General features: G+C 32.8%; 5 protein-coding genes, 1 non-coding gene and 1 pseudogene across 9 annotated transcripts; 4 read left to right on the plus strand and 3 right to left on the minus strand.

Annotated features, from left to right (window-relative positions):
• Positions 1 to 1,338: 1,338 nt before the first annotated feature.
• Positions 1,339 to 3,514, plus strand: AT1G29060 (Target SNARE coiled-coil domain protein). Of its 2 annotated transcripts, none has more exons than NM_102647.5 (4): positions 1,339 to 1,652; positions 1,776 to 1,899; positions 2,337 to 2,393; positions 3,032 to 3,514. In NM_102647.5, exons 1-4 carry the CDS (start codon positions 1,591 to 1,593, stop codon positions 3,191 to 3,193), a joined length of 405 nt encoding a protein of 134 aa, NP_564319.1. In that variant the 5' UTR covers positions 1,339 to 1,590; the 3' UTR covers positions 3,194 to 3,514. The 2 variants fall into 2 exon arrangements, with proteins under 2 accessions (NP_564319.1, NP_001321073.1); NM_001332834.1 differs by having other exon boundaries at positions 1,805 to 1,899.
• Positions 3,515 to 3,524: 10 nt separating this feature from the next.
• Positions 3,525 to 5,141, plus strand: AT1G29070 (Ribosomal protein L34). The gene is made up of 2 exons (NM_102648.4): positions 3,525 to 3,831; positions 4,630 to 5,141. The coding sequence occupies exons 1-2, from the start codon at positions 3,618 to 3,620 to the stop codon at positions 4,887 to 4,889; spliced, it is 474 nt and encodes a 157-aa protein (NP_174202.1). The 5' UTR covers positions 3,525 to 3,617; the 3' UTR covers positions 4,890 to 5,141.
• A 260-nt stretch (positions 5,142 to 5,401) lies between these two features.
• Positions 5,402 to 5,508, minus strand: SNOR105. Its single transcript, NR_139800.1, has one exon. It is a non-coding gene; the product is annotated as an SNOR105 (SMALL NUCLEOLAR RNA 105); snoRNA (small nucleolar RNA).
• A 1,768-nt stretch (positions 5,509 to 7,276) lies between these two features.
• AT1G29075 lies at positions 7,277 to 8,435 on the plus strand (annotated as a pseudogene; the record flags this gene model as incomplete). The annotated part of the gene is made up of 1 exon: positions 7,277 to 8,435.
• Positions 8,436 to 11,227: 2,792 nt separating this feature from the next.
• Positions 11,228 to 12,539, minus strand: AT1G29080 (Papain family cysteine protease; the record flags this gene model as incomplete). The annotated part of the gene is made up of 2 exons (NM_102649.2): positions 11,955 to 12,539; positions 11,228 to 11,814 (listed from the first exon to the last, which is right to left on the minus strand). The coding sequence occupies exons 1-2, from the start codon at positions 12,406 to 12,408 to the stop codon at positions 11,228 to 11,230; spliced, it is 1,041 nt and encodes a 346-aa protein (NP_564320.1). The 5' UTR covers positions 12,409 to 12,539.
• Positions 12,540 to 16,528: 3,989 nt separating this feature from the next.
• Positions 16,529 to 18,186, minus strand: AT1G29090 (Cysteine proteinases superfamily protein). Its single transcript, NM_102650.3, has 2 exons — positions 17,639 to 18,186; positions 16,529 to 17,423 (listed from the first exon to the last, which is right to left on the minus strand). Exons 1-2 carry the CDS (start codon positions 18,117 to 18,119, stop codon positions 16,837 to 16,839), a joined length of 1,068 nt encoding a protein of 355 aa, NP_564321.2. The 5' UTR covers positions 18,120 to 18,186; the 3' UTR covers positions 16,529 to 16,836.
• Positions 18,187 to 22,450: 4,264 nt separating this feature from the next.
• Positions 22,451 to 23,650, plus strand: AT1G29100 (Heavy metal transport/detoxification superfamily protein; the record flags this gene model as incomplete). Of its 2 annotated transcripts, NM_001332835.1 has the most annotated exons (3): positions 22,451 to 22,718; positions 22,809 to 22,884; positions 22,995 to 23,650. In NM_001332835.1, 3 exons carry the CDS (start codon positions 22,710 to 22,712, stop codon positions 23,351 to 23,353), a joined length of 444 nt encoding a protein of 147 aa, NP_001321479.1. In that variant the 3' UTR covers positions 23,354 to 23,650. The 2 variants fall into 2 exon arrangements, with proteins under 2 accessions (NP_001321479.1, NP_174205.1); NM_102651.2 differs by lacking the exon at positions 22,451 to 22,718 and having other exon boundaries at positions 22,818 to 22,884; positions 22,995 to 23,530.
• Positions 23,651 to 25,067: the final 1,417 nt, after the last annotated feature.

Consider the following 25,067-nt stretch of genomic DNA (forward strand, 5'->3'; position numbering starts at 1 on the left):
GAAAGGAAAATGTAAAATTCTCCAATATTTGTATCAGTGATTTAACAAGTTTTTGCGATGATTTAATAACATTCTCCAACTTTTTTTTTTTTTTTTAATATATAAATTCTCCAACTTTCCATTTTCTCCTTTTCCGAACTACATTAGCAAATCAATTTCTGTTCACAGTTTTTGAACGTTTCATTGAACCATTTTTCGTAAATCTTCTTACCATTGTTAAAAAGATGGGTACAATAATTCTGCTTTCAGGAAACAAAAAAGGACTACAACTCACGTAAAAATTACGATAGGATCTGGTGGAAGGTCAAATGTTTGAATTTGACTAGTAGATATATAGTCCAATGCAACATGGACCGTATGAATAATGGATAACACTTTAACGTCATACCAGATCAAAATAGAGAGGACAAAAGTATGAATGACACAAGACATAAACCATTTGTTAGATAAGTACAAAAGACAAACGCTCATTTCTTTTTAAAAATTCAGACAATATTTCAATAAAACAGAATAAAAGTCCAAGTTTTTGAAAAAAATAGAAATTTTCCAATTAATATTTATTTTCAATAAAAATGTTAATTAAAGCTCAAAATTTTCATTTTCTGTACTAGACCTCAAATTCGTTGGACTGGACCTCTTTGATCCTACTAAAATGTCAAAACGATTGCAATGACACCTAGCCCCAACCAACTAGAAACAACAAGTCAAGACCACTACTTTATGTGAAAATTGAGTTACCGCTTACCATCATCTATCATATCAACACTGAGATATTGTAACCAAAACTAGGATATGTTTGTTTGGCTTTCATCAGTGATACACAACAGTGACAAATGATGAAATTATGTTTGTTTTGTAGTTTGTTGGTTCAACAATACCTTTCAGCGATAAAATCATGCTTGTTACATTGTTGCTAATTCAGAAAATTTAGCCTACATATCGTTAACGTTTATAAAACAGTTGGTTAACAATCACTAAAAATTAATATATTAAAAAAAGACTAAAAAATTAAAAATAAATACCGATGGATAAACTAACGACTACAATGCAAACACGATTCTATTATCTTTACTCTTCGTTAACAACAATTAGAAAATAACAACACCATCATGAAAAAACAACATTTTTCTTGTGTAATTGGGTATCGTTGATGCTTACAATACAACGAATGTAGAACGAACAGAGTAAATACCTCTCTTTTTCAATGACATCATTATGAACGAATGAATTTGTGGTCCACTAAAGTTGGGATCGGCCCGTTAAAAAAGCCCATAAACCAAAAAATATTGGCTGACGAATATTTCAAAACTGCCATTCTTTATTTGTTTACATAACTCAAAAACATGACGATAATCAACCAATATTAAAACGCCACGTGTTCCCTCGCGGTCATTTATCATTGAATCGAAGAGCACCCGCCCAGCTTGTTTCAATCGTCGTCGTTTTTCTCTTTGATTTGCCTGAAATTTGTTCTCTTCTTTTGGTTGCAATTTCTCGATCTCGAATTTTCTGAGAGAATACAAAACTTAATTTCTCAAACCCCAGCAGATTCGAATTTAGGGTTTCTTACACCCATTAGATTTCGCGTCGATGGCGTCCAATCGCGGTGCGGGTGGTTCTCTATACGGCGGAGCTGATCCGTATAGATCTAGGTATATTTCTAATATTATCAGTTTCTCCTTTTCTGAAATCGATTCTGGATAGAGAAAACGGGTCCTAGATTTGGTGAATTCTGCGTAAAGTACAAGTATTTATCTTTGGTGTGTGATTTGTAGAGAAGGGCTAAGCACTAGAAATGCTTCAGGTTCAGAGGAAATTCAGCTGAGGATTGATCCTATGCACTCTGACCTGGATGATGAGATTCTAGGTCTCCATGGCCAAGTCAGGCAATTGAAAAATGTAAGAAACCCTCTAAATCCCATTTCGATCTTTCTACTTTTTATCTATAGTGCCATTTGTATTGTCTTCTTGTGGTTCTGAAGGATCATTGTTCTCTTTAAGCTTTAAGTTGATCATATGAATTTGGAAATTTGTCTTCTTTTCGGTTTTGACAGTGGTTAGAGCTTGGTTAATTAGTTGTGTAGGTGTTTTTTTGTTCAGGGTACTATGATAATGTTATTGTTCACAATACTTATCAGTCAGTCCACGATTAATTAGTTGAATCCACTTGTCTGATGTCTTTTGTATACATCTGTGGTTATTGTTTTATATCACCACCCTTCTTGAAGGAATCAGTCGACATTCTCTACAATTCCTTGTGTTTTACCTTGCACTTTTGCGCATTATTTATCCCTCATGATTTTTTGTTATATCGTTGATCGCTTATTTTGATGCAGATTGCTCAAGAAATTGGGTCAGAAGCAAAGTCTCAGAGGGACTTCTTAGATGAACTGGTATGTTGTTGATGTCCCTTTAGTTTTTTCTTTATCCATCATAGTAAATTGCAATGTAAGCACTTAACATCAGTAACATGCATTCATTTACTCTTCTTTACCTTTAAGATGAATCACTGATTATATATAGTATATCCGAATATCGGTTTCCTATAACTTGTTTCAGATGTCTCTGTTCATTATTAGTTGGGAAAATATAGTTTCATCCTAACATATGTTAGATAACTTTAACCGTAGCTTACAAAACCAATGAATCTTGATAAATCCAAAGTGTAGATTATGTTTACTTAGGATCTGGTCTGAACGCTGGTGGTGGGTAGGATTAGATATCTTCAATCTCACCTAGTTTGGTGAAATGCAGCAGGAAATGGTTACAGCTTATCATTGAGTTCCTGCCACTTTGTCAATGAGAATGTTGGTGTTGAATGTGTTCATTGCTTTTAGTTCGTTCTAGTTTTTTCTTTTGTTACCTAGAAGAACATCCTAGAGAAGATAATGACAAACAACTAGATTTGGTAGTGAGACTGCAGAAACAAGCATTTAGTGCTGTTATAAGCAAAATAAAATAAGTAGACGAAATGTTGTTCTTGTCTGAAACATAAAACGCTTCAATGGTATTTTGTTTTTGTTTGTGACAGCAAATGACATTGATCAGAGCGCAAGCAGGGGTGAAGAACAACATAAGGAAACTGAACCTAAGCATAATCCGTAGTGGTAACAACCACATAATGCACGTAGTTCTTTTCGCGCTCCTCCTCTTCTTTATCCTCTACATGTGGTCCAAGATGTTCAAAAGATAGATAGAGAGACTCATGGCATACTTGTGTTACCCCCCAAAAAAAAACCCTTGATGAATGTTGGATAAGTTGTAGAAAATATCCTCTAGATTACAAACATTTTGTGGTTCTTCTCGTTACCTGTTATATAGAGTGCCTGTTTTTAACAGTTTACATGAAGCAAAATTGTATCACAGAACAACAGCATGAGATATTTTAGACCAGTTCAAATCTGGCCTTAACTTGATTAATTACCCGTCCGGTCCAATTCAGTATTGGGCTTTTATAGTCTTATGGGCTGAAGTGTCGTGATACGTGTATTATTATGGTTGGTTCTTATGCGTAAGTTTATGGTGGTATCGTCCGTAGACGATAGAGGTTCCACACTATGTAAAGGAGACCGGAGAAACAAAGGAACTGGGTTTGGAGATAAGAAGTGGGAACTTGAATGGCTTCCTTATCCACTTCCGTTGTAGCTTCGGCTTCGTCGCGTTTATGGAATCCTGCTGCCTCCAACGGCAAGATTTGCGTTCCTTCTGCTTCGCTTTCTCTGCGTACGGGTTGTAGACGGAGTTCGTCCTCTCTCACTTCTTCCGCTTCTTCGCAATTGCTTCATTGCTCGTTTCTCTCGTCGCCTGTTTCCCTAGCGTCTCCATTTTCTGGTACATCTTAAATTGGTTCGAATTATTGTTTGTGTTTAGCTTCTGGTGATGTAATGTATCAAGTTCTTTTACCCAATTTTGATTTTTTTTTCTGGTTCTTTGGGTTTGGTTGATTTATCACTATTCTCGTGTGTTAGGCTCTAGCTTACTTTGCAAACACATATATTCGAAGCTTTTTTAGAAGAATTTGGGAATTGTGAAACATAGTTGTCAATGGTGAATTCGATTTGGGAGTGTGAGTGAAAGAAGCCATTTTGTTTGTTTCTGATATTTCTTGTTAAGTTTATAACAACAAGTGAAGATAACATTTTGCAACTTAAGCCTCAATTTCTGATATCTTAGCTCATGTATTTGTAGCCGCAAGTAAATGTTGTTTGATTTTTAGTACAAAAATCTTTTAGCTCATGTCGATTATTTAGGTACAATGGTTATAGATTTGCTTCAATATGTCACATGAACTTGTTCCTCCTCCTTTGATCATAATTTTCTTGTAAAGTATATTGTACGACCATTGTAGCTAGGCTAAGATTTGAGCAGTGAATTATAAGCTTTGCCAATTTAGCAACAGACGTTATGGTTATAGCTCAAGAGTTAAAAGGGTAACCTAGGAGAATGCATTAAAGTCATTTTGGATTTGTCTGGGTCTTGATTCTGAGCAGTGTGTTGAGAGTTTGGTATTGTATGGTGAGTTCTTTGGGTAATTAAAGGAAGGAGTTTACCGGTTCCAATATTATCAGCTTGATACACTATCAAACCTATAATGTCACATTGATCAAAATGGTGTTGCTGTCTTTTCAGGTTTGTCCATTGCGTTTGATCTCAGCAGTCAAACTAGTGGACTGAATGGCCAGAGACGCAGAGGCCTTGTGGTTAGAGCTGGAAAAGCTGCTCTGTGTCAAACTAAGAGAAGCAGATCAAGAAAATCTCTAGCTAGGACTCATGGTTTCCGTAGAAGGATGAGGACCACTAGCGGTAGAGCAACCATAAAGCGTCGACGTGCCAAGGGACGTTGGAACCTCTGTCCCAAGTCCAACCCTAGCAGCGGCAAACGGGCTTGAAGTTTGTTTCTCTCTTCACTCTATCTGTAATCTTGTTTCATGTGCTTTTTTTCCACCAGAAGATACAATGAGAAACATGGTTCGTTGAGCTCTTTTCTGCGTTTTAACTCTCTTGCATCCTTGATTCGTTTATAAATCAATGTTCTTGGAATTCATCACATGTACTACTATACTACTTGCTTCATTGAATTTGTTACTACTCGAAGTCTCAACTTCAAAGCCATAATTACTTAAAGATCTCTTCTGGCCACCAGGATAATTCTGGTGTGTAAGAATTGTTCAGATTCCAAGTAGTGTTAATGGTTGCTGAAAGTTGATGTATATAGTTTGGGGTTCAATCCCTGAAGGATTTTACTTTCATTTACTAGTTTTATTTCAACCTAACAATTACTTTTAAGTACTAACCCTAAATTATATTCCCCTTAAAAAGAAAACTGCACCAAAAACAAACTAGTTAAGAAAAATGAAACCAAAACTAAAAAAGAAAAGTTCCTTCTTATTGGAAATTAGGGAGGGATCAGATTGTGTAAAAAAGAGAGCGCCCAATAGTCGTAACAGGCTTTGGGCGGAACGCTCTTCTCGCAATATAAGCGAGTTTTTACCATTCATCATATCCCCTTTAACTTGCCTGAAGGATCATGCCTTTTACGTAATTAGCTCTTTCTTTTTTATAGGCATGTTACTACCATCACTATCTCTACCTAAACGATGTGGGACAAAATAAACTATTCTCTTGTTTGAAATAAGGTTTCTTATCTCAAATTCATATATCTTTGTTTTTTAAAGTGGGTCTATAAAAGGCCTCTGTAGCTCTCTTTTTTTAAGGTGGGCCGATAAAAGGCCTCTGTATCCTTTTTTTTTTTTTTTTTTTTTTTTGTCTACAATGTAATAGTCTAAAGTTTTAAACCTATCTAGATGAATGAGCTATTTATCAAATATTCGATCCGTGTCACTCCTCTACTCATCAAACTCTTCATAGGAAGGAAAGTCTCCGGTCATAACATAATTCACATACGTTATTATGTTTAAAAGGTGTATGATGTGATGGACTAGCTAGTAGCTAGTAAAAGCCGTGAGTAGGATCTTAGGACGAGATGGCATGAGAATTCCATTTCTATTGCATATTGATGTTCGTGAAATGGTTGATATATGTTTACATTGAGCAAAACACAACTAAACTCAGCTAAAGTCCAAACACGCGATTTTTTTTTTTTTTATATAGTGAATTCTATCCATCATATTACATGGAAAATATCTGTAATTTTTCCAAACTTATCCAACCACCAAAATGCACTTTAAAACTGATGAAAAGTGCAACCAGACTAGTGACACACATTCCATCGAATGAAGAGAAAAGAAAACCCACCAAAAACAGATTATCCAAAAGTGATCAAATCCAACAGATTGTTGGTTATCCCGACACGCCAACAAACTTGTCCTTGGGGATTGCATTTTAAGAGAAAACGGTTTCTCATAACCGTTGGAAATTATATATAGTCTATATATTCATATGATAGTTTCTAATATATAATAATATTATTATTTCAAATTTACATTATAAATAAGAGTTATCTGACACATGATGTGAAAGTCACCTAAAAAGATGTTTAAAAAAAAGGGTAAATTGCGCACAGTAGCCGTTGACTCACTTTTAATTTTAGATTTTGACATTGTGGGCTGGGCCTTTCATTTCTTAGCCATTCAGCCAAAAACTGATCAAAATGCCCCTGACGAAACTGAACCCGGTTTGTACGTACGGACCGCGTCGTTGGAATCCAAGAGAACCGGATTTGTACGTACACTGTTCATCGACGAGAAATGCATTAAATGTTTTCTAGGTTTCGGCGAATTTGACACTTGAGATTGAAATTAAAAATTTTAAAAATTGGTTGGGCTCAGAAGTTTTTCATGCTAAAAAGTTTTGACAAAACTAAAACTCATGATTACCTATTATAATAGAGATTATATTGTAAGATATTTACATAATTGAGATTAGAATTCTGAGAAAAAAACGAAAATCGAAATTGTGTTACGGTGAAGAATCTGAAGTTTTCAGTTGCTGTTTTACAAAGTTTGAAGGATTGAAGGAGAGACAATCTGTGTTCTGGGTAAGAAATTCGTGTTAATCCTATTAATTACACTTGAGAACGTGATATGAAAGTAATGATACGTTTTTAAAAATTTCTGGGTTCATAAATTGTTTTGTTGGAGATTCTTTTTGTATTTGTAGATATAAATGAAAGCTCTATGATCTGTTTTGTTAAATTTATAAGTACATAAATTGTTTTGTTAGAGATTCTTTTTGTCTTCGTTGATATAAATGAAAGCCTTCAAAAATATCTTTTGTATTTAATGTTGTTCTGACCTGAGGAATTTATGTTGCAGGTATGGAGTTACCTGTATTAATTATGGTTGGTGAGTGGATATACAAAGAAGAAGGTTGGAAATTTGAAGCTGAAAAAGGAAGTTTCGGACGCTGTGTACGTATTACAGACACAACGACGTACACGGATTTGGCAAGTACAATATGTGATGTTTTCAGCTATAAGTTTAGTGAATGGAACCCTATAATAAGTTACTGGATGCCTGGAAAGATGTCTGATATGATAGCAAGTAATCGCCCTCCAGTATATATTGAGAATCAAATCAGCCTGGATACATTTATGTTGATTCGTAATGGCGATCTTTCTGTTAACTTGTTTTTGTCTTTTTACCTTATCGGCAAGGGAGGCCATACAGAAACAGGGTTACAAATGTTGATGCAGCTCATAATTTTTACGAAGATATAAATGTAGATGAGGAGGATGACATAGATGAAGGTGATGAGGATGAATATGAGGACGAGGATAATGTAAAGGACGAAGATATGGATGTACATGACGATGACACCGATGGTGAAAGCCGTGGAAGTACCCTCGACCCTACAGTAGACGGTAGTGAAGGTAGTGGCGAAGATTACGATTACAATAAATGGGGTGACATGATTGTGGAACAATATGGAAATGGTCATGTTAAGGAGGACGTCGTGAATGACACTCAACAAACCGTGGAACCCCCAGGGGAATTCACTCGTCTATTGGCATCGTGTACGTCGACGAGTACACATGTACCTCACGTAGAACCCACTGGTGTTTTGGTTGACAGTACACCCACCTCTGCTCCATCCCCGATGTGTCAACATGGTTTGTACCAATGTACGTACACTAGAGTCTGTGCAGAGTAGACAAGATGCGAAGGTGAATTAGTTGAGCACACAGATGATATAGCTGAGAACGTAACTGGAGATGATGGTATAGTCGGATGGAGTATACGCGCTTTTGTGGTCTGGGTGTTTCAAAAATGCGTGGGAATAAATGAGTTCGACCTGGGTCTCATCTTGGCAGATAATCGAGTAATATTTTGCCAATGTGTTTATAACGTTTTTTACTTTCACATACCGTACATGTCACTAATCATGATGATTTGTTGTAGGGAATGCGTTCCCGCATAGAGACTACCAATAATCGTCGCCTTGCTTCATTTTACTCTGACCGTAATAATATATACGTACACTATAGTAATGTGTACGTACATGGTAGTAATGTGTACGTACACCGGAGTAATGTGTACGTATACGGGAGTAATGTGTGTGTATATATGTACGTAAATATCTAAATAATTTGTATATTTACGGTTCAAATTTTTTTTGACCATAAAATCAAAACATTCAAATCATGTATGAACAACACATGAAAAAAGTACATGAAACTAACATATATATCAAATTTGTTGTTGTGGTTGGTTAGATATTTATTAGGAATCGTACATATACGTTCCACTAAATAATTTTGTGTACGTACATTATAAATTAAATATATATACATGAAGAAATCCGATGAAAGGTATAACTGTAATTTTTCAGTCATCTTTAACCTGAGTATCTTTTTCTGCATTTGAGTGTCACTAATGAACATGTTCTTGATTGAAAAAGCATCGATCATTTAGAAAAAAATTAAGTCATTCGATCATTTGTGAGTCCTAAACGGGAGATAAGACATGATTTTTGGAATAATATAAGCACACTACTAACTATGTATTCGGTATAGTATTGAAAGGTAAATATTTTACGTACATGAATACATATAGTTATGAAAGACCTGCAGTTTAGTATTGGAAAATAGGTTTTACCTGAATCAGACTACGATTCGTTGAATATCATATTTGCATAATTTATATTGAGATTTATAGCCATACAAATAACTTAATTTTGATGTCAAAAAATTAGATTAATGGTGTACCATGTACGCTCCAATAAATATTTTTGTGTACGTACATAGTATAAGACTTATGTGATTTAGGCATTTTTAGGATATAAATATTTGAAGAGGTCATACACGTGTACGTGTATCTCAATATTATCGTGTACGTCTACGGGTTTAGTTTTAAATCTTACCTATTCTCAACAAATAATATCGTATAACATAATGCTTACTAAAGAATGTCAAAATAACAATTAAATAGAAACAACAACATCAAAACAAAAAATATCATATATATCGTACTAAATACATAACATTTGGCTAACTCGCCGTATGCACCATCGTAGATACCAAAAATTACAAAAATTCGTCAATATTGTAAATAACAATGTCTTCATCTCTAGTAGGACTATAGTAAAATATACCCTCACCATGGTCAATATTGGTTTATTATTGTATCAATAAATATATCTCAACAATTTTAACTCATGAAAAGATGTACGTACATCATTTTTCAAAAGTATTAAGAATATCTATACTTTGACTATATATTTTTACTTAATTATTATATATGCATAGATTTTATGGAGAAAACTCCGAAAATATCTCATCTAATCAAAATAACCAAAGATTTCTAATGTACAAACTCAATATATAATTGTGTATATCGCTTTAACAATAAAACATAATCTATTATATTTACATGTCCACATGTACGTACATCGTAAATTACATATACGTACACAAAAGAAATTTATTGAAGGGTATAATTATAATTTTGCATTCGTCTTCAACCTCTGCAACTTTAATTTTGCACTCTTCTTCAACCTCTGCAACTTTAATTTTGCACTCTTCTTCAACCTCTTACCCTTACCCACAATTGTCGTCGCCGACGATGATACATTAACTTCCAAAACTCCTCGCCGCCGACTACTCTTCTTCATCTCTGCCATTTTAGTATGAACAGTAATTCGAGAAACCAGAAAATCCTCTTTTTGTTAGACACTTTAAAACGAACTCGATCGAAATTTCCTCCACTCAAGCAAAGACTCAAACTCGAACAGAGCCTCAATCGGAATTGGGTTTAAGTTTTGTCGGAATTTTTTGCGTCTTCGAATACGGACTTCGTCGAAACTGTTTTGCGTTTCTCGAAGACAGTTTTTGATTTTATTTTAAGTTTTAAAATTATTTACGTTTTTTTTAATTTAATTTTAAAGATTTAAAATTATTTCAGTAACGAGAATACAAAGGAACGAAACTGAACAGTTTTCTTTCATTTCTTGTTTCAGGGCAGATTCGTCCAATTAAGCCCAAATGGTTAAAAGCTGGTTGGCCCAATCCACTTTGCCTCTTCGTGAAAAAAAAACTGAGAAAGGTGTTAACGGTGAAATTTTCTTTAAAAAAAATTGATGTTAGTTACTACTTAGGAGAAACCGTTTATGTTATTCTAGTACTTTTGAGTTTTGTATCAACAGAAAAAAACAAAAATTATTATTAATGCAGACAAAAACAGAGTACACGTATAAAAAGAGCTCAGCTTCGCTTTGAACTGACGATGATGATGACCAGTCCCACAACAGAATTATTAACTAACTAGCAAAACATAGAATACATGATGAAACATCGATCAAAGCTACATTGGTTATGATTGGTAACCTGTACCGATGTAGTACTAAAATCGATACAAAAAAACACTTTCAGCTTTTTGGTATCGTTATCTCGTATACCTTATCCCTTTTAACTAGTTATATATTGATTACTGTTTTGTGTACGGCAAAAAAAATTGTTATCATTTTGTATTACCAATCGGATCCATTAACCATAAGATTCATGACATCTGTAATTTTTTTTGTAAATAGTGACATGATAAATACTAATCGACTGGGAATTTGCTACAACAATCAAAGCAAGAAGAGAGATTGAAATTCTGTTACATATTGTCTTAACTTATTTATTCTACTGTCTTCATTACGATAAATGGACATTACAGTTTCAAAAGGTCAAGCTTAAGTTGCGATGAAGATTTAGACCTCATCTAAACAATTCATAAAAACCAAACACATGATGATCACTTCAATTCAAATAATCTAACCGAATTAGTTACGCAACCGGATAAGAAGCATACTGAGCTACACCACACATGCCTTGAGGCCACTCCACATCTCTACGAATTCTAATGTAACCATTCTCTCCCCAAGTCTTACCCCAAGAGTTCTTAGCCAACCAGTACTTCATCCCTTCCGGGCTCGTGCCGTAGCCAACGAGCGTCACTGCATGATTTACACTAGTCCCACAGTTCCGCGCATTGTACACTCCCCCAGAGTAATGAACGAAACCGGCCTCACTGGCATCAATGGCCACTGCGACAGGTTGTCTTGACACGGCTTCGAGTAACGCACGCTCGTTGTTGCTTGGAACGTTTTCGAACCCTCTGATTAGTATGGCGGGTCTAGCGTTGGACCGGCATGGGCCCTCTTTCACTTGGTAAGGGTATTCGTTTTCTGAAGAAATGCCTCGGTGTTTAATTATGTAGTTGAAAGCATTTACAAATGTTCCTCCCTTGCAACCATTGTTCTGCTCTCTGGTGCAATCTAGAAGTTGTTGTTCGGATAGTGATATGAGGTTTCCACGGGCAATCTTTGTCAGACCTTCCACCGCTGCTATCGCTGAGAATGCCCAACAACCTCCTGCTCATATATATTTATAGGTTACGTGAGGAATAAGTTTTCTAAATACGGAGTGTAATTATCCAGCCGTTTCATACATTACATTGCTTCCAAATTTCATACATGTAGAGACAGTTTATATATAAAGATGACAAGCTTACCACATTCTCCTTGGGATTTCACAGGTGTTACGGCTCCTTCGTTTCTCCAATCTTTGTTCGTGCCAAGGACATCACTGACGGTCCAATTCCAAGCTGGCTTCGTTTCATTAACCACTTCGAATGGTGAAGTTACATTAACGCCTCTGAGACCGGTGTAGGTGGCAAGGAACTCCTCTTTAGTCCAATCTGTGAACTCGTTAACACCAAGTTTGTAGCTTTGATTCCCCATATTATTGAAGCTCTCAATGAATTTCAAATTTTCCGTGAGCACTTGAAGCCTCAACTGTTTCTCAAATTCATCGTCATAAACTCGAGAAAATTGAATCATCCATTGCTGGTGGTAATCAACAATGGATGATGGCTTGTACAAAGCGACACGAGATGTAGCTTCAGAGATCTTTAGATCCATGAAAAATATGGTTAGAACAACACACACAAACTCTACGAAGTCCATTTTTGTTTCGGTATATGAAAAAAAAATCGTTTACACAAAGATATGAACTTTTTTTTTTTATACGTAAAGAGTTTGTGTTGTGGTGTGGTGTGGCGAAGAAGTGAGAATGGGGGGTATGATATTATATAGAGTGAGGAATGAGAGTTGTTACGTTGGAAGCAAATGCAAGTTGTCTATTGTGGTGAATGGTGATGTTATACTTTGCATTACTTCTAATCTTCGGAGGAACACCCTTTATCCATCTACATATTCATTTTTCTATAGTTGCTACTAGCATTTATTATATAGTTTTACAAAATTTTAAAAAGATAATAACCAAACAATATCTTGCCTAATTTGTTTCTAAAAATCTCTACACAATCAAAAAACAAATTTGTGAATTTTACTCCACAAAATATGCATAAATCCGATTTATAACAAATATTTATATTAACATTTTGTATAGCAATAAAAATACTAATTTATAATAAATTAAAGATCACAAAAGTTATATACACATACAAGAAAAAGAACTAAATCAATCATCATTTAAGCCGTTACTTTATTTAAATAAAAAAACACAAAAACTTGAAATCATATACTTTATATGATAAATTTAAAATCTATATTAGTAGTATAAATTTAAAATCATTCAAGGGACGGTATACCACATGTGAGATCCTAAAATTATTGGATTTATAATAATAATAATTTATTTTTCTTGGATTTTATAACATTAATAATTTAGCTAACAATATAATATAGACGAATTTATATGGAATGACGGGTTTTGATCGATATTAATAAAGAAAGGTATATCACGGATGAAATCCTAAAATTAACAATCAAAATACAATTATACAACTTTAAACACAAAAAACTTTCAATATTAACAAAACAAATATAACTTAAAATTTCAAAAAATTAGCTATAAAAAAACGGTCCACAGTATATACTGCGGATAAAATATTCAAAATTTTAAATGTATAAAAAATATTTGTTTTTGTATTTATACTTCAAAATTGAAACCTAAACAATAGTAATCATATACTAAATAATACAGAAATAGATATATACATTTAAAATACAAATTAATATGATATATCTTCAATTAATCTTTAACAAATAATATTACATTTTTAAAAAAATACATTTTAAAAACAAATTTAGCCGCGCGATGTACCGCGGATTAAATTCTAGTTAATATTTTATTTTTATCAAGGATTACATGCATAGATACTTTTGGTTTTCTATTAAAATTAAAAATTAACTATGTATATATATATAATCGTGGCTGATTAGAGATAACAATGATACAAGTTATTTTCTGAATTTTGTTTCCTATAGCTTTCTAACTTTTATAAGTTTAAATTTTAATTTAGGATTTGGGTTTATGAAACTAGATTTGGATTATAATTTTAAAATTGTATTTTAACTTATTAGTTCACATATTATTTTTTATTCTAATTTTATTTATGCATCATCAAACATATATTTTTTTTTGTAAAAGTATGAAATAACCGAAAAACCCAAAACCAAACAGAAACCAATTTGAACAAAACCGAGATACATATGTTTTTAATTATTTTATATGGTTTCAATCTTCATAAAACCAAAAACCTGTAAAACCATAATAAAAGCTAAACCGTAACCAAACCAAATTTTATACGGTTTCTATATGGTTTAGTTTTTAGAAAACCGAAAAACCATAAAACCAAACAAAAACCAAACTGAAAAACCGTATGCCCATCCCTACTTAAACCTGCATTTTTAAGATTATCTACCGTCAAAATGAAGAGTCCTATTGGAGATGCCCGAATAACTTAATGCGATACAAGAATTAATAACTTGTAGAGAAACTATCCTCTCTGACAGTGCTGAAAGCTCATCTTTGGAGAAAGTTCATTCTTGGAGAAAGTTCATTCTTGGAAAAAAGGTATGTCCATGTATTATATAAATTAAAAAACGTATTTTTAACTTAATGAGTTTTTTTAAATGCAAAATTTAAAAATTAAAGTGCAAACATATATAGAACTAAAGTGAATAAAAAAAAACATTTTATTATTATAGGTTTGGGTATTGATTAATAACCTCAGGAATTCAATGTTACAATTTCAGGATACGATTTCAGGAATTCAAAACAAAATGATGCATTGGTTCCTTTATGTGTGCAAATGTCGCTGATTTCACTTTTTGTAACGTTCGTACTAAATCTTGCATACGATTGAGACAAACAAAAAAGATGTAAAATTAGTATAGGAACTGAAAAGAAGTTGTTTTTGACGTATACAACCATTTTTGTTTGATCCAAAATCTAAATGTTTGAGAACTTATGTGAGATCTACATATACATTTTTGCAGTCACTTTGTAAAATAAATCATGAAGTTGAGACTTATTTACAACTCAATGCCACTGACATTAAATCTTTTTTTTTTCAAAAATTTCAAAAGAATATTACTCTTAACAATATTGCCATAAATTCTCTCAAAATTAACTACACGTGTATTCAAATATCAAATCCAAGATTTGCGTCGTCATTTACTTGCTAATCAAACTAACAATTTCGATTATCCATATTAATTACTCTAAATAAGGCATAATCATGGCATATTCCAAAAAAGAAACTAATAGTTTATAAGATTTTGTCACTAATATCTTTCTAAACGGAATATTTTTTGGCTATCAAATATGACCCTAATTAGTTTTCCTTATAAATACACTGCACCTAAAAGTGGTTTACCATCACTAAACACAAAACTACATTCTTTGCTTTAACACATTCTTTTTTTGTTGCGATTTTTTCCTACTCACTTTTCTTTCTTTAAGAGTATAATCTAAAATGTAATGATTTTTATTTTTGTATCAAAGAACACTATACTTAAGAGTTGTTAATTTTTATTTTTTTGGTAGCGAGCTATATATTGTTACGTTGGTTACAAACTATTTGTGACCTCTAAATTCAAAAAAGAAAAATAATTTATTTCTTCACTAAATCAAAACTGAATGAATTTTATATTAACGTTCCTATAAACCTTAAATATAGTAATTGTACACTAAATGATATATAGATATAAGAGTTGTACATTTTTAAAATATGTATAAGTAGGTTATATATATAGTTAATCTATTAAACAAATTAATTTTGATTTTTTCTGAAAGATACCGCGGGTTAAAATCTAGTTCATATATAAATTGGCTGAAACATATTTTCAAATTTAAATGCTAACAGATTTTATGTAATTGTTGCCGTAAGTGCTAAAAGATTTTTTTTTTTTTTCTGGTGAGGGTAAATGCTAAAGGATTATGTAGCCTAATAAAGTGATTTGAATCAATAGCAGCCATATGTGAAACGGTCAAAGCATTCGATGTTTTTGTTTGTTTTTGGTAGTTTTAATAAGTTCTCAAATTGCAAATTTCATTGATGTTAAAAATATGAATACAACATAAATTTAGAATGAATCTAATTAAATTCTCGGTTTAGATAATAAACTCTTATTTCTTAACACTAAATTAAATAAAAATGAAAAATAAAAAATAGATACTAACTTTGTTTTTTTTTAGTATATAACCTTTTTTCACGTTACTTTCAGTATTATATGGTGTATAGCCATTTTTATCTAAATAGTATACAGCTTTTTCACTTTTCCCCAAAATAAAAAATGAATCATATATATTACTAGAAATTTTCTTATAATTGTTTTTTGTCTCACATATAATTCGGATGTGATTTTGCATTGATCATCAAACAATAACGAATCCAAATCTTTGGAGTTACGTAAATATTACGCTCTCGTATCTATGACAGAACTTAGCAAAACATCATTGCTCTTTAATTAGAGAGGAATAATTTTTCAACTTGTTCAATTTTATTTAGTGGATTAAATTTGTTTATTGTATATTTTTTTTGTACATCTCATTTATTTTATTCCTTGAACTACGTAATATTCTCCTGTTTAGTTTGATCATATTCATCTTATTCAACATCTACGGAAATAATAATCTAGAAGCAACTCAACTACTTTCGGTGATGGTGTCCCAAACGCGTTATTGATCGCCTTCTCATCTCTAGTGGTTATACCACTGCCACCGTCTCTAGACTACGGAAATTAGAAGCTCATACATATCTCACGATTTATAAATGGTGACTTCAAACATATGAAATTATATATGGTAACAGTGCTAACGAGACGAAATATAAATACCCCATTACATTTTAGAAGTTTTTCTTTCTATATACTTTTCTTAGAAGTTACAACAACTATATGTAATATAACGATCATTTATACACACTTACATAGTGTATTGGTCAATCTTTGCGATGCAGATTTAGACCACATCTAAAGAGTTCATAAACCAAACTATATAACAAGATATATCACCATTTTGTTGTTTAAAATGTTTAAAACAATAATATCACTTTTATATAACAAAAGTCGTCTGCCGTTTAGTTAGGCAACCGGATAAAAAGCATACTGAGCCACACCACACATGCCTTGAGGCCATGCCACATCTCTACGGATCCTAATGTAACCATTCTCTCCCCAAGTCTCACCCCACGAGTTCTTAGCCAGCCAGTACTTGATCCCCTCTGGGCTCGTTCCGTATCCAACGAACGTCACTGCATGGTTCACGTTGGTCCCACAGTACGGCTCATCGTACACTCCCCCTGAGTAATGCATGAAACCGGGCCCATCCGCGTCAATGGACACTGAGACAGGCTGCTTGGATACAGCCTCGAGCAATGCACGCTCGTTGTTGCTTGGAACGGTCTGGAACCCTCTGATCCATGCGGAGGGTTTCCCATTGTACCGGCATGTCCCCTCTGCCGCTTGGTAAGGGTATGATGCCTCTGAGGCAATGCCTCGGTTTTTGATTATATAGCTGAAAGCGTCTGACATTATTCCACCGTTGCAACCGTTGTCACGCTCTCTGTCGCAATCTAGAAGTTGTTGTTCAGACAATGATACTAGGTTGTTTCCAACAATCTTTGTCAAACCTTCCACCGCTGCGACGCTTGAGAATGCCCAACAACATCCTGCCCATAAATGCATCGATATATTGATTAGTTATATTTTGATAATTATCGAATCTCTTAGTAACTAAACCTAACACTAAACCTAACTTGGGGTTTACGTTTTGTATGTTGAATGATTATTACAATTCTTTCAAATATTGAATCGAATTTTTTATATAATTGAGATACGTGTGGGAATCATCTTTTGTATGTATAATTCCGACAAGCTTACGTACCACATTGGCCTTGGTATTTAACAGGTGTTACAGCTCCTTCGTATCTCCAATCTTTGGTCTCACGGCCAGCGACATCACTGACATTCCAATTCCAAGAAGGTATCATTTCATCGACAAATTCAGAGGATGGAATCCCGTTAACCCCCTTGAGGCCGGTGTGAGTGGCAATGAATTCCTCTCTGGTCCAATCCGCAAACTCGTTGACACCAAGCTTGTAGGTTCTATCCCCTTTCTTATTAAATTTCTCAATGAACTTCAAGTTTTTCTTGAACACATCGAATCTCATTTGTTTCTCGAGCTCGTCACTGTAAACTCGAGAGAACCGAGTCATCCATTGCTGATGGTGTTCAGCAACGATCGGCTCGTGGAAGGTGACACGAGATGTGGCTTGAGAGACTTTTAGATTCATGGAAAGAATTGTTAGACTCACGAGCATGAATAATATCGATGTCATTTTGTTATTGATGAAAGAATCACACATTTACACACTAAGAAGTATTAAATTGTTTTTGTTTTATGTAAATGGTTTGTTTGTGTTGTGTTGTGATGAAGAAGTGAAGATGGAGAGAAGGGTATTTATAAAGAAAAGTTTCGGAGTTAGTTATGTCTAACTGAAAAATGAGAGCAAATTGCAAGTTGACTCCTATTATGGTGATGCTATAGTTTACATTACTTGCGCCGTGATCTTTGGAAGAACAACTTTCCCATCTTTATGTGCTCACATATTGCAACTAATGTTTACATATCACGATTTCACTTAAAAAATAAAGAGATAAGATCTAGCTATATTTACTAGTGACCCTAGGATTTAGGGTAGTATAACATTTGCGTTCAAATGCAATCATGGTCCAATCAAATGTATTTAGAAGTTTCTCGGTCGTGGTGAGTTTAAAAATGTTAAATTATTCCGAACGCAAAATTTTCATTGCAACTATTGGTTTTGGGAACACTCACGTACGGTCCAGTGGTACAATGGATTCGTTTCATACTATTAATTTTTAGAATGCCATGACCAGTCAAGGCATAATTCATAGCTCAAGTTCTTTTTTTTTTCCCTTGTAATTTTTAGAATGCCAAAAAATAGTAGCCCATTGGAGATCGATGGCCACTATTCTTACTGCATGCAATTGTTTATGAAGATAATAATTGATGCGATGAGATGCAAAATATCTTCACGTCACATATCAAATTTATCTAATGCTTATTTTGGGGAGTACGTAGTAGGTTTTCGGTGGTTAACTAGTAATTATTAGTAATACATTTCTAAATTTAGCTATATGGAATGGTAATAAAACGTAAAACAAAATATTATACGCACAATATATAATTGTAGATTAAGACAGATTAAATTCAGCAATTCTCGATTTTCCGTTGCAATAACATTACATAAAATATATAAAAATAGACTGGTGTGCTGTGTATGTAATAATTAAAAGCTCCACTTAAGAGATAATCGATGATTTCCACTTTCTAACTTAATTGAGAAAACCTTTTTATTCCACTTGCGATTAAATCTCCCTTTCATTGTTGTTGATTTTTTTTTATCCTGGCCTATTCCATTGTTTGGACCGTTGATATCAGTATGAACAAAGATCATACGGAAAGTCCAAGATACGTGTACGTATAATTAATTTCCAATTCAACAATATTTAACTTTTTTAGCTAGAATATTTCTTTCAGTGATGCAATAAATCCTTAATTTTTGTTAAGAACAAATGACGCAATAATATTTAAATCCTAGAACCATTCTTGAAAAAAATATTCAACTGTCTAATATAATTATTTTTCTGTTCATATATCTCCCAATAAGTTGTTGAAAACAAGAAAGAAAAAGAAATTTCCAAAAACAGTTATTCATCAAGCAAACTCCCCAAATTAATGGATTTTGTGTTCTCACAAAAAAAACAAAAATAGTAATAAAAACACCTTATGATTTTTAGTTTTATTTTAAAAGGAAAAGAAAGAAGTCATGCAAAAAAAAAAAAAAAAGAAGTCATGCAATGATGCAAACGATTTTGGAAGGAAAAACTGATCACTGGATCGTGCTAGTTGATTTTCATCACTTTTTTTCTTGGTTCTGTCCGGTTTATTAGTATTCTTTTCATTTTTTAGTATTGGATTTTGGCTACGATACAAATACGGTTGGATAATAAGATAAACTTATATTTTAATATTTCAACTTTCACTTTTAGAAGTATTATATTTGAAATGAGTAACAATCCGACAAAAAATATATTTGCCATTATCGGAATGGAGGGGCAATGAAGCATGGGTTCCAAATGCAGTATCATATTTTTTCCTCTAAAAAAATAGTATTATATTTTATCCCACTGTATTATTTTTGGTTAAAGGTTTCATCTCAAGTTGCACTCTTAATCAAATGTCTCTAGGAGCAATGATCTCGTTTAAGAGTGTTTCATCCCAAGTTGATACAGTTGTTGAACTTTAAAAATTGCATCAAATAGTTATAATATACATAGGTTGAATTAGAAAACTTGAATACGTGATGATTTGAAATAGAAATAGGTTTGCGCTAACTTAGAACTTAAGATGATTTTATAAAGTTAGATATATATGGCCTGATCTGATAAATATGTAAATATAAAGCTATATAGAGAAACCTAAGTCTCTTGCTTAAACATTGAATTTGTAATTGGCGGCGTTCCTTTCCCATCTACAAGTTGGGGCGGCTCTCATGCGCGCCGCAACATATGCACGCATTGAGATTGCATTATCATTATCATATGATAAATTTTTTTGGTCATGAATATTAAAAAGATTTGAAGCGTGTGATTCCAAAATGCTGACCCAAATGAACCAATAAATGATAGATATATGATATATCTAGCGTAGTAGTACTTAGATGTTTCGGAAACTAATTCATGATGATATACAAAGCTATTCATGTTGACTAATTAAATAATGATTTGTATTAGTATCAGTGATAACATAAAAAAGGGAAGATTTTTTATTTCTCAATAAAATAATTTAAAAATTCTGATTTTTATCAATGTCATATATGTTTTAGATAGATAAAAAATGTTTTTGGACGAATTTATAAGATATATATATATATATATGTGTGTGTGTGGTTTATTCGACAAACAAAATCAACTCGTTTGGATTTTTTTTGCTATAGAAAACTCAAGAATAAATTATGTCCAAGGTGGGTCTTAAATAGTGAGTTTCTGTTAAGAGAGAAAAAAAATCCTTAGCATTTCAAAATCTTTTTTGGTCTCACCAACTCAATGCCACTAGCCGTTTCTCGAATGCAGGTCGAAGTCGATTAAGATCTAAAGGGATATCATGCTTACTCAATTATGTATTAGACATATATGTTCCCATTAGAGTTATACCAGTTCTAGGGTCATGTGACTCATTTCCTAAAGCGCTGGAACGGTTGACATGAGCGAAAACTATCCACAAAAGTTCATAAGCTTAAAGTCAGGAAGAAAGAGATTTGATGCATAGGTTATGACGTTATGTGATGTAACTTTTCAGCGCCAAAGCCATATAATTTTGCAACCGTTTAGGACTGGCCTTGGCTCTCAAATATCTTGGAAGTTCGGAATTTTTTCTAGAATCCAGGTTATTATAGGAGTTTTGTAGGAGATTTTGCTTCACTGGCCAAACTACGTACTAACTCTAATATTCGGCGGTACCATGAGTAAGCGGAAATGTGAGGACGCTTTTCTCTGGAAGCATGAGAAAAGTTACCTCATGTATGATCTGAGATGGCTACAATAGTGTTTGCACTTCGAATTTGAATATCCTTCTTGTACGGAGAAAAATGTAAATTTTGATTGAATAAGAGTTTGAAATATATATCCATTCGACCTAAACTCAACATATATCAGACAAGATGGATGAACTATAGACACACATATCACCTAGATAGAACTAATATTGTAGTAAATTATTAAGCTGAAGAAAGAGAAAGACAGAAGTCGGTTTGGAGAAGGATTTCCAAAAGCTTGAATCAATTAAGATCAGTAGAGTCAACAACCCGGGCAGAACTAATTATTTCCAAAAATAATATAGTTTTCAATTATTCGATTTTTAAAAAAAATTTGTTGTAAAGTGTTTATATTCTTGAGAAAATTACTATAAAAATATTAACATTGAATTTCTTTATATAGCCTCTTTTAGGGTAAGTCACTCATACTCGTATAGTCTCCCAATCTTTAGACATCAAGGTATTTAAAATCTTCAACTTGTACGTAATTTTTTCTTATATTTGTAATATTACCCCACTGATAAGCTTACCAGCTGATAGATGGTTTCGTCAAAACTATAACACTAAATATTTAAGCTTTGTACAAAGCTCTCATTGGTTGCTCTATCATTGTCAAGCTTAATTAATCTTTATAATTCATATTAGTAACTTAATTTAAGTTGTGCATTTTTGTTTGGGAGAAAATTTGAAATTGAATATGCGTAATGAGACATGTTAAAACTTACATTAAACTAGTCCAGAATACAGTCCATGTATCCATGTATTTTTAAAAATATCAGTACGATCGCATAATTCCAGTTTGATCGTCTTTATTGCTACAGTTATAAACTAAAAAAGATATGTCTATATGTACGTTTCTATTATCTTCCTTAGAAAGTTAGAATTCGTGTAGTTCTTAAATCATCTTCGGATTAAATAAACACACTTTCCTCATATCATGATGTTGGCAAATAACTAAACTTATATGTCAAAATCAATTTTTGTTAAAGAATGGATATGTCAAATCATGATCATCCTTATCAAATTTAGTCATATAAATATTTATATAGATAATAGATCTAGAGCTTGCTTGCAGTGTAAAACCTGCGGTCACATAAACTTTTGACTTCAGTTTCAAGGTAGTTTCCATGTACTTTCACAAGATATTTCTGTAGAAGCAACACATAAAAAAATATTATTTTATGGACCGTCAAAGATCTTCTCCCTTAAGTTCCTAATTGTTTGCATGCACATATATGTGTGTGTTTGCGCTTATCCTCTAGTCATTCATCGACCAAACTGTGTTAACTCTTAAGTCTAATTTATAATTAAGGTCTCTTGAGCTATAATACAAAGATGACAACGGTGAGTAATTATCTTGATTCCCCTTATCATTTTCCATGAAAACTAGCTCATTTATATATAAGTTAATTGAATTTGTGTATGTGTACACAGGTAGTGGAAATGGAAGTGCCAATGGACTGTCCCGGTTGCGAGAACAAAGTTAGGAAAGCTCTTGAAAAGATGAACGGTAATTAATCAGTGAAGATGGGTTTCAAATCCTAAACTAATTAACATTTACTGAGTAATTAGTTTTCGTGTCACCCAAGAAACCTGATAATTACGTCTTGTATTGAACAGGAGTCCACGATGTTCAGATAGACATAAAACAGCAGAGAGTAACGGTGACTGGTTCGGCCGAGCAGAAGAAAGTTCTGAAAGTTGCAAGGAATGTTACAAAGAGAGATATATGCTTATGGTCGTACCCTTACCACCCTGAATCTAATGGATATAACGACAGGTACTTCAAGAAGAAGTTTCGCAAAAGAATCAACATGTCGGTGAACGGTGAGAAAGTGAGTTCCTATAACTACCACAAGCATGGCTACCACGGACACGAGCATGGATACTATCAAGAACGGCCTTATTCAGGTCTTATCAATCCGAGCGCTAGCTCCATGTTCAGTGAAGAAAACCCTCATTTCTGCAGCATCATGTGATCGATCTTCATATTTCAACAACTACGTGGGTGGAACAACTTTGCTTCGGTTTTGGTTGTGCTCAATTTGTATATAAACATGCATGTAATAAAAGTGTTTTGGTTTTAGATTTGGTTTAATTAGGGAAAGCTCGGGTCTATAATCTATATCATCGTAAGATATATGTATGTATGCATAAGTAGATAGCTCTTCTGTAACTTTTTTTTTTTTTGTGTGTGTGACAACTCAACGCTCAAATCAATATTGTAATATTTAGTTAAGAAATTCCGTCAGAAATAAAAAATAAATAATCGCAAGATAAAAAGTAAAGTTTCGTTCTAGTCAAACTTGAAAAGATGATTTACGTCGTAATATGATGTATTTAGGCTCTTTTGAGCGAAAATTAAAGTAATGGTACATATAGTTTTCACAAAGGAAATGGAACTAGAATTTTGGCAAGAGTTTTGATTATTTTATCCTAAAAAAGGGAATAAAAGTATTTGGTCTGAGCCTCTGAGGTCTTCTACCGCGTACTATCGAATCCGGTATGTTTTTCTAACAAAATAATTGGTATATATTTATCAATTTGAAAGTAAAATTTTTATTTTTATTTCTATGTATATATATGAATTACTATAATCTTCTTCAAGAATGTAAAATATCACTAATTAAAAAATAAAATAAGCTGTACTTAATTTAGAAACAAGTATATGCATGATAGATCTATTGAATAGTGAAGAAATGGAAAATAATAAGGAGAATAATAATAAATAAAAATAATAATCCCCATCATATTATTATCACTTTTAATAACGTCATAATTAGATGCTTAAGCTTGACCTTAAAAACTATAAGGTGTTCATTTTATTACTCCATAAAATGTATTCCCTCCCTATCATTTTATCTCTTAGATCTTGTTTCACATCGTTTGTATTTCCATGCAATTGTTTTAAACGAAATTCAAAAATCATGAATCAGATCCATAATTCAACTTGACCAAAAAATCACGTTTAGTTTCAATCAAACAAAGATTTATAAAACCAATTCGCACCATATAGTTTTTAAGGCCAAGCTTAAGTTGCTATGTTACCACATGTAAACAATCATAAACAAGACTACATGTGTATGAATATGATCACTTCAATAAAATTACCTAATTAACCAAATTAGTTACGCAACTGGATAAGCAGCAAGCTGAGCCCTCTTCACTAGTGATAAACACAAGGCAAATACTTGCTAAAGGATGAATCATTTAAATTTCTCTCCCGAATATATTTCTCATTTTTAAAGAAGTTTTGTATTTTTTTCTCTTACTGTATAGATATTTACAATAATTTTCTTTGAAAATCTAAGATATCATTACTTAAAATAAAAATAAAAACTATATTTACTACTATTTCTTCTAAACTGTGAAATATTATTACTTCAGAATAAAATAAAAATCTAAAGCTATTAATTTAGAACAAGTCTATATTTAGCATCACAGATGTTGAAAAACAAAAGTTATCAGAAAAAATGAATTTCTACCCTTTTTAAAGTGTATATATATATATGTATAAATACTACAAAAATTATATAGTTTTCCAGTATTGGATTTCTTTATTCACTATCTTTGTTGGGGTGAAAATTTATATCTATTTTCTTTTCCATTTTACTGGTGAAATCAAGTTGATCTAAAACTTTTTAAGTATTCAATTTATTTGTTTCCTTAACCATGTACGGTTTAAACGCAAAT

Source organism: Arabidopsis thaliana (genome assembly GCF_000001735.4).
Source record: "Arabidopsis thaliana chromosome 1 sequence".
Classification (NCBI taxonomy): Eukaryota; Viridiplantae; Streptophyta; class Magnoliopsida; order Brassicales; family Brassicaceae; genus Arabidopsis; species Arabidopsis thaliana.

Bases quoted from the DNA above. Each gene is read 5' to 3' on its own strand.
- AT1G29060 (NM_102647.5), top strand. From the start codon at position 1,591: ATGGCGTCCAATCGCGGTGCGGGTGGTTCTCTATACGGCGGAGCTGAT. The intron at 1,900-2,336 runs GTAAGAAACCCT...ATTTTGATGCAG, and splicing joins AAGTCAGGCAATTGAAAAAT to ATTGCTCAAGAAATTGGGTC. The intron at 2,394-3,031 runs GTATGTTGTTGA...TGTTTGTGACAG, and splicing joins GGGACTTCTTAGATGAACTG to CAAATGACATTGATCAGAGC.
- AT1G29070 (NM_102648.4), top strand. From the start codon at position 3,618: ATGGCTTCCTTATCCACTTCCGTTGTAGCTTCGGCTTCGTCGCGTTTA. The intron at 3,832-4,629 runs GTACATCTTAAA...CTGTCTTTTCAG, and splicing joins CCTAGCGTCTCCATTTTCTG to GTTTGTCCATTGCGTTTGAT.
- AT1G29090 (NM_102650.3), bottom strand. From the start codon at position 18,119: ATGTGTGATTCTTTCATCAATAACAAAATGACATCGATATTATTCATG. The intron at 17,424-17,638 runs GTACGTAAGCTT...ATTTATGGGCAG, and splicing joins TAAATACCAAGGCCAATGTG to GATGTTGTTGGGCATTCTCA.